Raw genomic sequence first — 14,527 nt, forward strand, 5'->3', positions numbered from 1 at the left:
TGTGCAACCAGGTTATTGTAAGTTTTTGCTTTCTTCTTTTTTGCTAAAATGCTTATTTGTTTTCACTTGGATTTTGCCGTTTTGTTGCTGTATCACGATCACATCTTGGTTTAAGTTTTACATCACAGAAATCTGCAGGTATAGCGGGGGTGTGTAGACTTTTATCTCCACTGTATGCTGATGGTACATCTATTCCATGTGTGTTCGCAGTCCAAGGTGCATGAGTGACACTGGCTGAGGTGGATCAAGTAAAGCAGCTTTGCAGCAGTGACCTTTAACCCGCAACTCTTTTACACACGGTGTTGACCTTTAACCTGCCTTGGTCTGCGAGCAGCACCGTGACCCCACATGGCCCCTGTGGAGCCCATCGCACTGTGTGTGAGAGTGTGTGCCTGTGCACCCTGACTGTTTACTGACACCTGGCCCGCTGGCCTGTCTCCTGTGTTTAGGTACTGCAACTTGTAATAGAACTGGTCATCCATATAACCGCAGTAACGAACTGGCGTTTCATTCTGCTCACCTGTCCCAGAATGCAGACATGTCTCCGATGTTTGAGAATCAGCGTGGCTTTTTGTACACCACACGTCCCCAGCAAGTTTTTTTTTTCTTTTCTTTCCACGGGTCTGGCGGTTTTCGAAAGCGGAACAGTAAAGACAAACCGGTTGGATTTGAACGTGACGGTGTGATGCAAGCGCGAGGCAGGCTCTGCAGACTTGCCCGGATCTAAAGTGCACTTAGTGTCCTTCATGCCTGGACTGCGCAACAGGCTGCAGAGGACAAGGAGAAAAAACCAGACAGACAAACAAAATAAAGCATTTCACCAAGGGAATATTTTCTAGATGCTTTTTAGCAAGCTGTATTTTTTTAAAGAGGGTGAATTCAGGTTTTTGAGTATTTTGGAGTTCTTCTGTCACACGTGTCACTGAAGAATACGACGTTCAGGACTCGAATCCTTTCGAAGTTGGAAAGCAAACTAGCATAGTGTTAAATTTTGTATAATAATTTATCCCACATATTAATTTTCTTAACTTACATGGCTTATGGCATTGCTCAAAGGTATATTTGTATGTCATTATAAAAGTTTAAGTATTATTATAATAGAAACCTTACTGTTGGAAATATGAGTGCATATCTGTTTTGTTTGTTTTTATATATAAATATTTATTGTTAGTGTCTTTCAGAGTTTTGGACTCTAGAAGCTTCTGTCTTCCCTGATCTTCACATGGTTTATAGAAAGGAAAAAAATGCACTCTTTTTTTTCAATTGGAATGAGAACGAGGAAACAGGCTTCTCGACGACGGAGATAGTCGCGAGCGAAATGCTAGCCTTTAGGAGCAGTGAGAAGAATCCCGGCTGCTTAAGCGAAGCGAGTTTTTTTTCTAACCTTTTTACGTGATGTTTTGAGTGAACTGCTGCGTAGCTGTGAAGCCGGACCTAGTAGTTTCAGTTACACTCAGTGGGTTTTTTCCCCCTCTTTTGGTCCATAGAGCTTTTCAAACTGTACGTGTAGAATGCCATCTCTGCATTTTCCAATTCATAAAGGAATTTAATTTGATTGTTTTTTCACCGTGACCGATCTGTTTAATGTGTATATTGTTGTTGTTATTATTATTATTATGTTCTAAACCTGTACTGGGTGTAGCGTTGAGATTAGGATTTAAGATTCGACGTCACTGTAAACTCGCCCTTACTGTCGCACACGAGTTTCAGCTTTGTTTTTCTCCACCGAGTCACAGAGAGAGTCTTTTTTTTAATAATGGTATTGATCTTGTGAAGACAGAACTCTGACAATTTGTAAAGATCCCCTTTTTTGCACTTTTGTCTTTGAACAGGAATTTAATATGATTCTATTTATAAAGGCATAATGAGGCATATAACGAGGAAAAGGCAAAGATATCTGTACAGTTTTGTCATCAACAGCCAAAACTGTGTGATCCCCGATGCCATAGCGCAGTACCCGTGTGCTGTGCGGGTGTATAACTCGCCGTGTATGTGTCGTTATTACCGTATTGCCTTGCTGCTATGCAAAATTGGCTGTAGGTCAACTGCCAGAGCTAAACCCCTACCCCCGAACAGCTCTTTACCTTCCAGGTGATCGTGTACAGTGCTTCCGCAAAGTACTCAGGAGTTGGTTTGCTAATGTCCAGGCGAACGAGATTTCGCACAGCACACAAAATCCTGTAGGTCTTCTTTCACATTTGTGGAACTGGTGAGGTGAACAAAAAGCACCCTGGACGTTGCTTCGTGTTTTTTCTTCGTGCCCTGTCTCCGTCGGGCGTCGCAATGACCAGTGCAGTCACCGCTACAAGCACATGAGAGCATTTTACAGTCATTAAATAGAAATCAGAAGTGATTAATGATCGAACGACTCACATCAGCACACCAGGACCCCCCCCCCCCCCCCCCCCCCCATTAATCGTTCCATTACTTAATCCAGCTCTAAAAACACTATGGAGGTTTCAGCATTGTGAAGTTTACATCTCTGGCAGTTAAGAGTCGTGATGTAGGTTTATTCAAGCTCCCTCTTAAAGGATGCCTGGGCTTTAACCGTTACTAGCGCTTTTAATAAAATATCAAGGACATTCCATGACCTGCTGTAATTGACACACATTTCCAGCAAGCATGTTGTTCCCACCTTTCCTCCTTCTCCTCCACTTCTTTGTCTTCTTCTCCTTAGGCATGACATGCCACGCACTACCTCGTTTACACCGAACTCCAAATTTGCAACATCCCCTCTCAAACATGTGCAACACGACAAAATGTAAGTTCCAACTCTCAAACATCTGGAATCGCAGTGCATGCAGTGGTCATCGCTCACACCCGCAAAGACAGGGACCTCACATTTTTCTTTCCCTAAGTGATTTTGACAGAATTCGTTGCCAGGATTAAAACACGTGGAAGCAACGCAGTCAGAAAATACATTTGAACTCACCCTGCGTATTTACATCGAACACGGAGATCTACAGCGCCATCTAGTAATACATTCGGATTGATAGATTTTCATGGTTTAAATGCCGATTCTATTAAAACATGTCGATTAAGAGTGGGTTTTACTGGCTATCAAACAGGCGCATCATGCTTTCTTTCCACTCTTCCTGACCTGAAGCTGTATTGTTCTGAATGCTCAGTACTGTGCCTCGCAGTGTCTGCTGTCGCTTATGAGTCAGAGGTCCTTCTAAGTTTCTTCAAACGGATATGTCATTTTATTCATCAGAATGTAATATCTTCACGACTTACTGAATAATAGTAAATGACTTTTGCCCAGTTTCACAACACACACACACACACACACGCACACAATTCTGGTGAAGTAGAAAGAAGGAAATCTCTGAATAATGTAAACTGCAGCTATGTTTATTGTGTCTCTTTCTGATCCTGAGATTCCCCAAACGCATCCACGCCGAAGCTGATGAAGGCTGTATGTTCGAGCGAGAGTCAGTCTGACCACTTTGTTTAAACGGAAGGTGATCTCAACACTGTGATGCTGTTGGGAAGCTGGGCCCTGACCTGTTGCTCTCTTCTACTGATACAGTACATACGCTCTTGCACATGTGTGCATATGACTACTTTGCTTATATTTGTGAATGTCAATAGCAAGAAAAGATCAACTTTTTTTTTTTAAATAAAAGGAAACAACAATTTGATACTTAAAGACCTTCTTCTTGCCCTGTTGGCCTGTGCGTTCTCAACAATGAGAGAGATGTGTATTTTCAGGTTTGACAATGTTTTGCATTTCAAGTGTAACATAAATAGTTTTTATCTACTTTGAGTCAGTTGTCATTTCTTGATCAGACATTGTGATTGCTGTGTACATGTAGAAGGTCTTCATGAAAATAAGCAGTAAGAGTAAAGCTAGCATGAGGCTTCTCTCAGCTCACTTTCTTCATTGAGAAAACCCGTAACCTTTTGCTCTTAGTGGGAAATTCCCAGCAGCCTCCTCACTGAAATCACCACAAACACAAAGTTTCCAGAGAAACAGGATGCTTCAGTGAAAAGTGTGTGTGTGTGTGTGTGTGTGTGTGTGTGTGTGTGTGTGTGTGGCTGCACAGTGGTGTCGCAGGTGGCTTTGCAGCCTCACTGCTTCAGGGTTCCAGGTTTCATCCTGAGCTGGGTTAGTGTATGAACGTGTGCCGTGCAGTGGAACAGCGTCCCAGCTGGGGTATACTCCCATGTCATGGCCTGCGTTCAGGATAGACTCCAGATCAAGATAAAGCTCTTACTGAAAGTGAGTGTATATATAGATATTCTTCTGGCACACATAACAAATTATGTTAGCATGGAGGTGGTGTCTATCGGATCGTGATCCTTGGAGAACTTTTTGCCTCGTCCCATCCTCCCTGCGCGTGGGGGCAAAATAAACTCACGACCTTTATTACAGCTCCTGTTTTAAACTTCTAAATTATTGCCCTAACAGTGAATATGGATATCTTCAGGTGTGTAGATATTTTTTTTCTATGCAGCGCCTGATTTATGAAGGTCACCACACTTTTGTCTGATTTCTTTTGTGTGTTCTTTACCCCATGTTGATGAGTGACTAAGGGAATTTGGCCTCTGTGTCACCTCATATTAATACCTCGGTGAAACAGGAAGTCATGGATTACCACTTCCTAAACACTCAAATGAACTTTTAAAAAAGTAAAATATAATTATGCTTCGGTTACATTTTGTTCACATGAATTTTTAGGTTTGCAAATAGTTTTTTTTTATTTTATTGATTCTTAATTAACCACAAAAATACACTCACTGGTCACTTTAACAGGAATTCACCTTCAGTGATCATTTTGTTCTGGTCCTAGTGGCAGTGGACACTGAGCCTATCCCAGGAACACTGGGCACGAGACTGAACTATAATTTAGTTATATTTAGAACGGATCATTTTGCGATGCGTTTGTGATACTTGGGGGTAATGTAAAGCTGCAATTTAAATTATGAGCACATTAAAGTGGTTTTTTTTTTTACCTCGGATGTGTGTAAATCTATTGTATGAGCTTGTATTGTATGACCGTTAACACTAAATTAGGCACGTTTCAAAACAATAATAGGTGCGCTTTAAAGGCACAGCTTTTTTTGACCATTTAGCTCCGCCTGCAGACATTTTTGATAATTTGCATAATATGCTAAACATACTTTTGCAAATTGGTACTAGAATTTTTGACCAATGTTCACAATCGTGATGTCAAAACACTCAGGTGAGTGTACATCTCAATAATCATCAAGAATATGTTGACATTTGAAAACAATATGGCTTCCATACATCAATAAGGAGATGGAGACTAATTTAGATCTCTATAATAACTCGTAATTGTACTCATAACTGTTCATATGAACTGAGATCCAAAGCATCTTTATGATATTTTAAATGGTACCATCCTCAGTAATCTCAGTGATCTTTAGGCAGCACCATGTGAGGTCATCAGCAGCAGAATGTGACTTCCAACTGATGAAGTAGGACATCAGGATGGATCAGGCAGGTCTGGAGAGCAGAAGGGGTCAGGATCACTGGTATCTCAGGAGTATCATGTGTAGCTCGACAGAAACAGAGAAGGAGAGATTATTAGGTATCCTTATTACCCTGTAATGGTTAAGGACAATGTACTTTGCGTAAGTGAAAGCAGGGACTCGGGCAAGACTGGCTATGACAGCATAACTGAAAGAGAGAGCCTCACACCATCAACAAACCTGGGTGAACGCATGAAAGTGGAGGGGGCAACAATATCTAAACATCCCAGTTCACCACAACACTCTATAGCTGTGAGCCTCTAGATCTGCTCCTTTACCTAAGAAAAAAACTCTTCACAAAAATCTCGAGTAAACAAATACGTTTTAAGCCTAGACTTAAACACTGAGACTGTGTCTGAGTCCCGAACACTAATAGGAAGACTGTGGGGCTCTATAAGAGAAAGCTCTTCCCCCTGCTGTAGCCTTCACTATTCGAGGTACCAACAAATAGCCTGCATCTTTTGACCTAAGTAGGTGTGGCAGATCATAGAAAACCAAAAGTTCTCTCAGGTACTGTGTTGCGAGAGCGTTTAGTGCTTTATAGGTTAATAATAGTATTTTATAATCAGTGTGAGATTTCACTGGGAGTCAATGCAGTGTGGATAAGATCGGGGTGATGTGGTTGTATCTTCTGGTTCTAGTTCTAGGACTCTAGCAGCTACATTCTGGACTAACTGGAGTTTGTTTACGCTCCTACTGGAACATCCAGACAGTAAGATATTACAGTAATCTAATCTAGAGGTGACGAATGCATGAACTAGTATTTCCGCATCATGTAGTGACAATATGTTTCTTATCTTAGAAATATTTCTGAGATGAAAGAAGGCTATCCTAGTAATATTATCTACATGAGCATCAGATGATAGGCTGGAGTCAATAATCACTCCAAGGTCTTTTACTGCTGCACATGATGAAACAGAAAGACCATCCAGAGTAACCATGTGATCAGAAAGATTACTTCTAGCTACACGTGGGCCTAATAAAAGTATTTCTGTTTTATCAGAATTAAGTAGAAGGAAGTTAATTAACATCCAACGTCTAATGTCCTTTACACACTCCTCAACTTTACTAAGCTTCTGTCTGTCCTCTGGCTTCGCTGAAACATACAACTGTGTATCATCAGCATAACAGTGGAAGCTAATTCCATGTTTACGAATAATTTGACCAAGGGGTAGCATATATAAAGTAAAGAGCAGTGGGCCTAAAACAGAACCCTGTGGAACTCCAAAAGTAACCTCAGTACACATGGAGAATTCACCATTTACATCTACGAACTGATAACGATCGGTCAGATAAGACCTGAGCCAGGAGAGGACTGTTCCCTTAATACCAACAACATTTTCTAATCTATCAAGGAGAATAGTATGATCTATAATATCAAATGCTGCACTAAGGTCGAGTAACACAAGCAGCGAGACACAACCCTGATCGTAAGTCAGTAGAAGGTCATTTACTACTTTAACTAACGCTGTCTCTGTGCTATGATGAGGACTAAATCCTGACTGATACATTTCATGAATGTTGTTCCTATCTAAGTACGAGCATAACTGCTGTGTACAACCTTTTCTATTTATCTTGGAGATAAAGGGGAGATTTGATATTGGCCTATAGCTGGACAGCTGACAGGGGTCTAGGTCATGTCTACTAACTAAAAATGTTAAACATATGTCTATAATTACTGTAGAATAAAAAATACACTATATGGCCACTATATGGTATGTGGACCCCTGACCATCACATCCATATGTGGTTCTTCCACAAGGTGTTGTCACACAGTTGGAAGCACACAATTGTATAGAATGTGTTTGTATGCTGTAGCGTTATAATTTCCCTTCACTGGAACTAAGAGGCTCAAACCTGTTCCAGCATGACGAGCTCCATGAAGACATGATTTGTTAAGTTTTGAGTGGAAGAACTCGAGTGTCCTGCACAGACCCTTGAGCTCAACCCCACTGAACACCTTTGGGATGAACGCAGACAGACACTGACTGCACCCCAGGCCTCCTGACCCAACATCAGTGCCTGACCTCACTAATGCTCTTGTGGCTGAAAGAACACAAATTCCCACTGCCAAGCCTTCACAGAAGAGTGGAGCTTATTATAACAGCAAGGAATGTGGAGTGGGATGTTCAATACACATATGAGTGTTATGGTCAGGTGTCCACATACTTTTGGACCTGTAGTGTATATGATGCCATCATATCCATCCATTCTACCGCTTACTCCTTTTCAGGGTCACGGGGAACCTGGAGCCTATCCCAGGGAGCAATTTACTTTACTTATTAAACTTTACATTTAATAAGGAGCATTGTCCAGTTTTAATAGATTGTATGAAGATGAATGAACAAAAGATAAAGCTTAATAAGAGCCTGTAATTTGTAAATTCCTAAAAGAGATTGATGGATGATCTAAAATTTCTGTGCATCTAATCATTGTCATCTCAGTCACCTGCCAACCCCCCCTCGCAGTTTGGGCTGCCAAGTGTCTTGTCTTGAACGCACTTTCAGACCGTCCATGTTGTCCATGCACATGTTGTGAAGAGTATAAGCAGCCACAATGATCTACACAGTGATATACACATCATGCAGCCAGCAGTACCATCTTCTCCCTATTCATATCCATGCAGGGATTTCCGGTGTATATTCAAGTTTATTCAAGTTCAAGTTCAAGTGGTAATATGATGAGTGCCATGAGTTCTGGTAAAAAGGAAAAAACCTAGAACTGTACTCTTGTTATTCTCAGAATGGAGTGAGGAGTCTGTGGCCATCCATATCAAAACCATGTTCCAGTTTTCAGAAAAAGAGGCTACACAAGGTTCTGGACATAGAGGAAGACCTTAGAGTAACTGAATGCAGATACTCTACCGTTACTATTACTAGTGGTAGTAGCCGACCTTCCAAAATCTCTCCAAGAACACAGTGATGACTCATCCAGGAAGTCAAAAAAGAGCCAAGGACAACATCAAAAGACCTACAGGTCTCTCTTACATCAACAAAGGTTCATGACTCCACTATCAGAAAGACACTGGGCAAAAATGGCTCCATGGAAGTGTGGAAAGGTGAAAACCACTGCTGACCCAGAAGAACATTAAGGCTCATCTGAAATTTGCCCAAACACACCTTGGTGATCCTCAAACCTTTTGGGAGAATGTTCTGTGGACTGATGAGTCGAAAGTGGAACTGTTTGGAAGACAGGGGTCCCTTTACGTCTGGCATAAACCAAACACTGAATTCCACTAAAAGATCATTATACGGTCGAGCATGGTGGAGGTAGTGTGATGGTGTGGGGATGCTTTGCTGCTTCAGGACCTGGGAAAATTGCAGTAATTGAGGGAAACATGAATTCTTCTCTCTACCAGAAAATCCTAAAGGAGAATGTCCGGTCTTCAGTCCGTAAGTTGAAACTCAAGAGTAACTGGATCATACAGCAAGACAACGATCCAAAGTGTAGGAGTAAGTCCTAGTCCTAGAACTAAGTGAAAGACTGATCTCCAGTTATCGGAAGCATTCGGTTGCAGTTATTGCTGCTACAGATGGCACAAACACTTTTAAGTTTAAGGGGGGCAATTAGTGGTGATAGGTGTTGGATAACTTTTTTGCTTCAATAAAAAAATACAATAAGTAAAAACTGTACTGTTTACTCAGGTTGCCTTTGTTGTATTTCATATGAAGAAGATAAATGTCTATTTAGTATGAGATATACACAAAACCAGAAGAAATCAAATACTTTTTCACAACACTGTATATGGCATAAAAAAACAGTCTATTAGCACATTAATACATTGAATTGCAAGCACAGACATTTTTAACTAGTGATTTGCTGTAAAACATTCATCAAAGGTCTTTGACTTGCATAATGCATTTCATTTACATTACTATTCTGCCACTATGCAATGTATAATTTGGCAGTAAATACCAAATTGTATTAATTACTCACGAAAATGTTCCAAAGTATAACAATGCTAAAAGATTTTCCTGATATCTCCGATGTTTCTAAGCATAAAACACATAGGACAGTCAGATGAGCATGTGAAGTCAGCATACATTTTCTAGTGATTTAATAATACTAATTCTAAACACATACAAATATTAACCTGCTGAATCAAAAATAATAAGACAACAAAAAAGAAGCAGCAAAATTACTAGGTTGAAATTACAGATTTAAATCAACCAATAGACAAAGTGATAAAGACCATTATATGTTCAAATAAACACAAAACAATACATTTAAACAGCTTCAAACTAAAGGAAAGTTTATAATAGATTTAAATACACTCAGTATTGAGCAATATACACACAAAATACACACAATATTGTCACACTACTCCACTTCACTCACATGCTCTGTACTGAACTATAATACTATACTATATTATACTATACTATACTTTACTATACTATACTATATTATACTATACTTTACTATACTATACTATATTATACTATACTATACTATACTATATTATACTATACTATACTATACTATACTATACTATATTATACTATACTTTACTATACTATACTATATTATACTATACTTTACTATACTATACTATATTATACTATACTATACTATACTATATTATACTATACTTTACTATACTATACTATATTATACTATACTTTACTATACTATACTATATTATACTATACTATACAATATTATACTATACTCTATTATACTATATTATACTATACTTTACTATACTATACTATATTATACTATATTATACTATACTTTACTATACTATACTATATTATACTATACTTTACTATACTATACTATATTATACTATACTATACTATACTATATTATACTATACTATACTATACTATACTATATTATACTATACTATACTATACTATACTATATTATACTATACTATACTATACTATACTATACTATACTATACTATATTATACTATACTTTACTATACTATACTATATTATACTATACTTTACTATACTATACTATATTATACTATACTATACTATACTATACTATATTATACTATACTTTACTATACTATACTATATTATACTATACTTTACTATACTATACTATATTATACTATACTTTACTATACTATACTATATTATACTATACTATACTATACTATATTATACTATACTTTACTATACTATACTATATTATACTATACTTTACTATACTATACTATATTATACTATACTCTATTATACTATATTATACTATACTATACTATACTATACTTTACTATACTCTATTATACTATACTATAGTATACTTTACTATACTATACTATACTATATTATACTATACTATACTATACTATACTTTACTATACTATATTATACTATACTATACTATACTCAAAGTGTTTTTTTGATTACTCACCTGAATTGAATGGTTTTAATCCACAATTCTATAACTCACATGACTATAGCCATTGCAGAGGTTCTTAGTGTGGGGTCTGTGAAGCATAGCCAGGGGAGCTATGACTGTGAGTGTGTGAGAGTGTGTGAGAGTGTGTGAGAGTGTGTGAGAGTGTGTGAGAGTGTGTGAGAGTGTGTGAGAGTGTGTGAGAGTGTGTGAGAGTGTGTGAGAGTGTGTGAGAGTGTGTGAGAGTGTGTGAGAGTGTGTGAGAGTGTGTGTGTTTTACAGGATTTCCCAATCCCAATAATTATCAACTATGGTCACTTGAATTGAATGGGTTTAAATCAAACATCAATAACTCAAAAACAAGTAGCCTATAAATAATGTCAACTCAGGCATAATGTCTACTGTCAGTGGAAATTTTGGGGATAATAATAATAAGAAAACCACTAACCGAGACAAAAATGGAGACGAGAGAGAGATGGAGAAACTGGTGCAACAGTGATGACAACCCTGAAGGAACTGGAAGAAGGTAACAGCAAGCGTGAAATAAAGTCTCAAAGTGCTGTGGAAGGATATCAAGCAAAGGCTTGCCAGCCTGCAGATGGGTGAGCACATCCGAAAGCGCAGGAAGCTGTTGGAGGAATCAAAGAATGGGAAGCTAGATACGACCTGGGAGGAGCTGGTAGAATACATCAGAAGGTAGTACAGCGACCCGGAAAGGAATGAGCCATTAGGTTCACCAAGGTACATGGCTCATACAGCCCTACCCATGTCCCAGTTTAACATCTTGCCTCCCAAGCTCAGCGAAGTCTGAGAGGTCACAAGAAAAGCCAGATCATCACAAGCTCTGTAAGAACTGCCCTGCTGTACTGAAGCTGCTGTGGACCCTCATATAAGCTGCCTGGAGAAAGCAATGCATCCCATTGCAGTGGCAAGGAGCGGTGGAGGTATTCATCCCTGAGGAAACGGACTCGTAAGCTTCGCCTTACTCAACATTGTAGGAAAGATCTTCTTCTCTGTTTTGGCACAGAGAATAACCAACTATCTCCAGGAGAATGTGGACACCAGCTGCCAGAAGGAAGGGGTCCCAGGCTTCCCAGGGTGTGTGGAGCACTCATCTGTGATTTGGGAGCAGATCAAACTGGGCAAGTACAAAAGGAATGATCTGCGCATAGTTTGGCTTGACCTAGCGAATGCGTATGGATCAGTGCCACATCACTTCATCAACTACGCCACTGAATTCTTCCACATGCCTGACAATATCAGGAGCCTGGCCTCCTTTGAGGACCTACAGTTGAGGTTTGCCTCCAGGACTTCACTACCAGATCACAGCAGTTGGAGGTAGGAATTGCCATGGGATGCTCAATCTTGTTTGTGGCTGCCTTTGAGGTAAAACTCATTGGAGCAAGACAGATGGTGGGAGGAGTCAGATTGCCATCTGGACAGAAACTGCCCCCGGAGAAGGTACATGGATGATGTTACTAGCCTCCTGCCAACAGTGCCATGTACAGCTACGTTGCTAAAAAGCATGAATTAACTAATGTCCTGGGCAAAGGTGAAGATCAAGCCTGCTAAGTACGGAAGTCTCTCGCTCAGGAAAGGGGTTAGGAACTGTGAGAAAAACCCACTGCTGGCTGAACAGTCCATCAAAAGCCTTGGGAAACAGTATACAGCTTAGATCTCTGATAAGCACATGGGGAAGAGCATGTTGAAACAGCTTTCTGATGATCTGGCAAGGACTGGCCAAAGCCAGCTTCCAGGAAAGTACAAGGTGTGGTGCTCCCACACCACACTGCATTAGAGAATAGTGTGGCTGTTGAAATTGTGTGAAATCCCCTTATCCATAGTAAGCAAGATGGATGGGAAAGTCAACTCATTCATCAGAAAGCTGGGCTTGCTACAATGCCCATATGAAACTCTCTTTTTAATGAACATATTACAGCTGCTGCTGCAATCCATCAGAATGGTCTACAAGCAGGAGATACGCACTTGTAGACCATAGTGTTGGAGCTGAGGGAGTACACTGACCAGGGAGTGTGATGTACAAATATCCAGGTCCACACGGGCCGCAAGTGGAAAACCCATGCTGAAGTCGATCTGGCAATTAACAGGTTGCATCACTAAAGAGAGGAAGGAACTGGTAGTGTCTGAGGTGACAAGAATGGAGGATGTGTGCTAGAAGATCAAGGCTGTAGCACAGGGTCAACAGGAGCCTCCCAATGTTGGAAGGCGCTATTGACAGAAGCATGGCGGATCTGTGGGAAATCCCACAGGCAAGGCTTAGTTTTCTTAGCAGGGCAACTCCCCTTCCCACTGAAGCTGCACAAGTGGTTTGGCCAGGAAGAATACTGCACCCTCTGTAGCAGTCCAAAGCAAGTCTCCTGCACATGTTGTCAGGCTTTAAGCTTGTGCTCTACCAAGGGCACTACAGGTGGCAACACAATGAGCAGATTGGCCGAGGTTCTGCAAGGGGTGTAGACAAGTCATAAACAGAGAACATACTCAACCAGTGTGTCAGCACATCCAATTTGTCAGAGAACTTGGGGGCAATACAAACACCACACCAAGAGTTCCATAAAGGTTAGCTCCTTTCACCAAGGACTGGAGAATGAGAGTTGATCTTGGCAGGAAGTTCCAGTTCCCTAGTGAGATCACCAACACAAGTCTTCGCCCTGATGTAGTGATGTGGACCAGTGGCGCCAAGACTAACCTAACTTTCCCATGGGAGGATGGAATATAAGCTGTTTTTGAGAGGAGGATGTACTCAATCTTGTCGTTGAGTGTAATGAGGTTGGCTGGAGAACCATCATCTACCCGGTAGAAGTAGGATGCCATGGCTTTGTTGGAATATTAACTGTTCGCCACCTGAGGGTTATAGGAGTAATTGGAGCAAATCAGCGGAAGGCGCTAAAAGACCTGGCTGAAGAGGGAGTGAAATGCAACCAGGAGATTTAAAGTGGTTAAAGGAGCAAAATGTTGTTGAGCAGTGGTACCTGGCTGATGACCCTACAGCTGACCTATAGAATAGAACTGAGGATGCATTAACTGTGTCAGTGTGGCTTGTCACTGGGAAAGTCTGTATGGGTTTGATTCCATCCATCCATCTACCGCTTACTCCTTTTCAGGGTCACGGGCAACCTGGAGCCTATCCCAGGGAGCATCGGGCACAAAGCGGGGTACACCCTGGACAGGGTGCCAGTCCATCGCAGGGCACAATCACATACACACTCACACACCCATTCATACACTACGGACACTTTGGACATGCATGTCACTAATCATGCATTAAGAGTACCAGCATGGCTTGCTACAGCCTTAGTCACTGGGGAGGCCTATATGGTTTTTCCTTTAGGCATGGTGGTAAGGCTGAAGGAAGAGTGGTAATCCAAAGCCTAGAATTTAAATCATTGGATTATATTCATAAAATAAATCTTTACTGAGGGGATCAGTTGAATTTAATTTACAGTTAAACCAAGCACTGAAATCTTCCTCAGTAAATCTTTCAACTGTAAAAAGTGAGGTTTTATTTATTTCTTCATAAATAACAAAATAAAAGCTTTCTTTAGCCCAGTTTCCTCAGGGACTGCTTGGATGAAACTGTGTGACAGTGACAGAGAGATGTCCTAAAACGCACCAGCACGATATCTGAGTAAACTTCACATGATAGAA

The 14,527-nt window shown here is 40.3% G+C and overlaps 1 protein-coding gene across 12 annotated transcripts in view; it reads left to right on the top strand.

The window, feature by feature from the left end:
* atxn7l1 (ataxin 7-like 1) overlaps positions 1 to 3,763 on the top strand; it is a 31,371-nt gene extending 27,608 nt beyond the window's left edge. For all 12 annotated transcript variants that reach the window (XM_047162263.2, XM_017494405.3, XM_017494407.3 and 9 more), the window contains one exon: positions 211 to 3,763. Coding sequence is in view for 11 of the 12 variants with exons in the window: in XM_017494405.3 (XP_017349894.1) it covers positions 211 to 228 (18 nt within the window). In the remaining variant the exon portion in view is untranslated. The remainder of the gene's footprint in view (positions 1 to 210) is intronic.
* Positions 3,764 to 14,527: the final 10,764 nt, after the last annotated feature.

This window comes from Ictalurus punctatus, chromosome 19 (genome assembly GCF_001660625.3).
Source record: "Ictalurus punctatus breed USDA103 chromosome 19, Coco_2.0, whole genome shotgun sequence".
NCBI classification, from domain to species: Eukaryota; Metazoa; Chordata; class Actinopteri; order Siluriformes; family Ictaluridae; genus Ictalurus; species Ictalurus punctatus.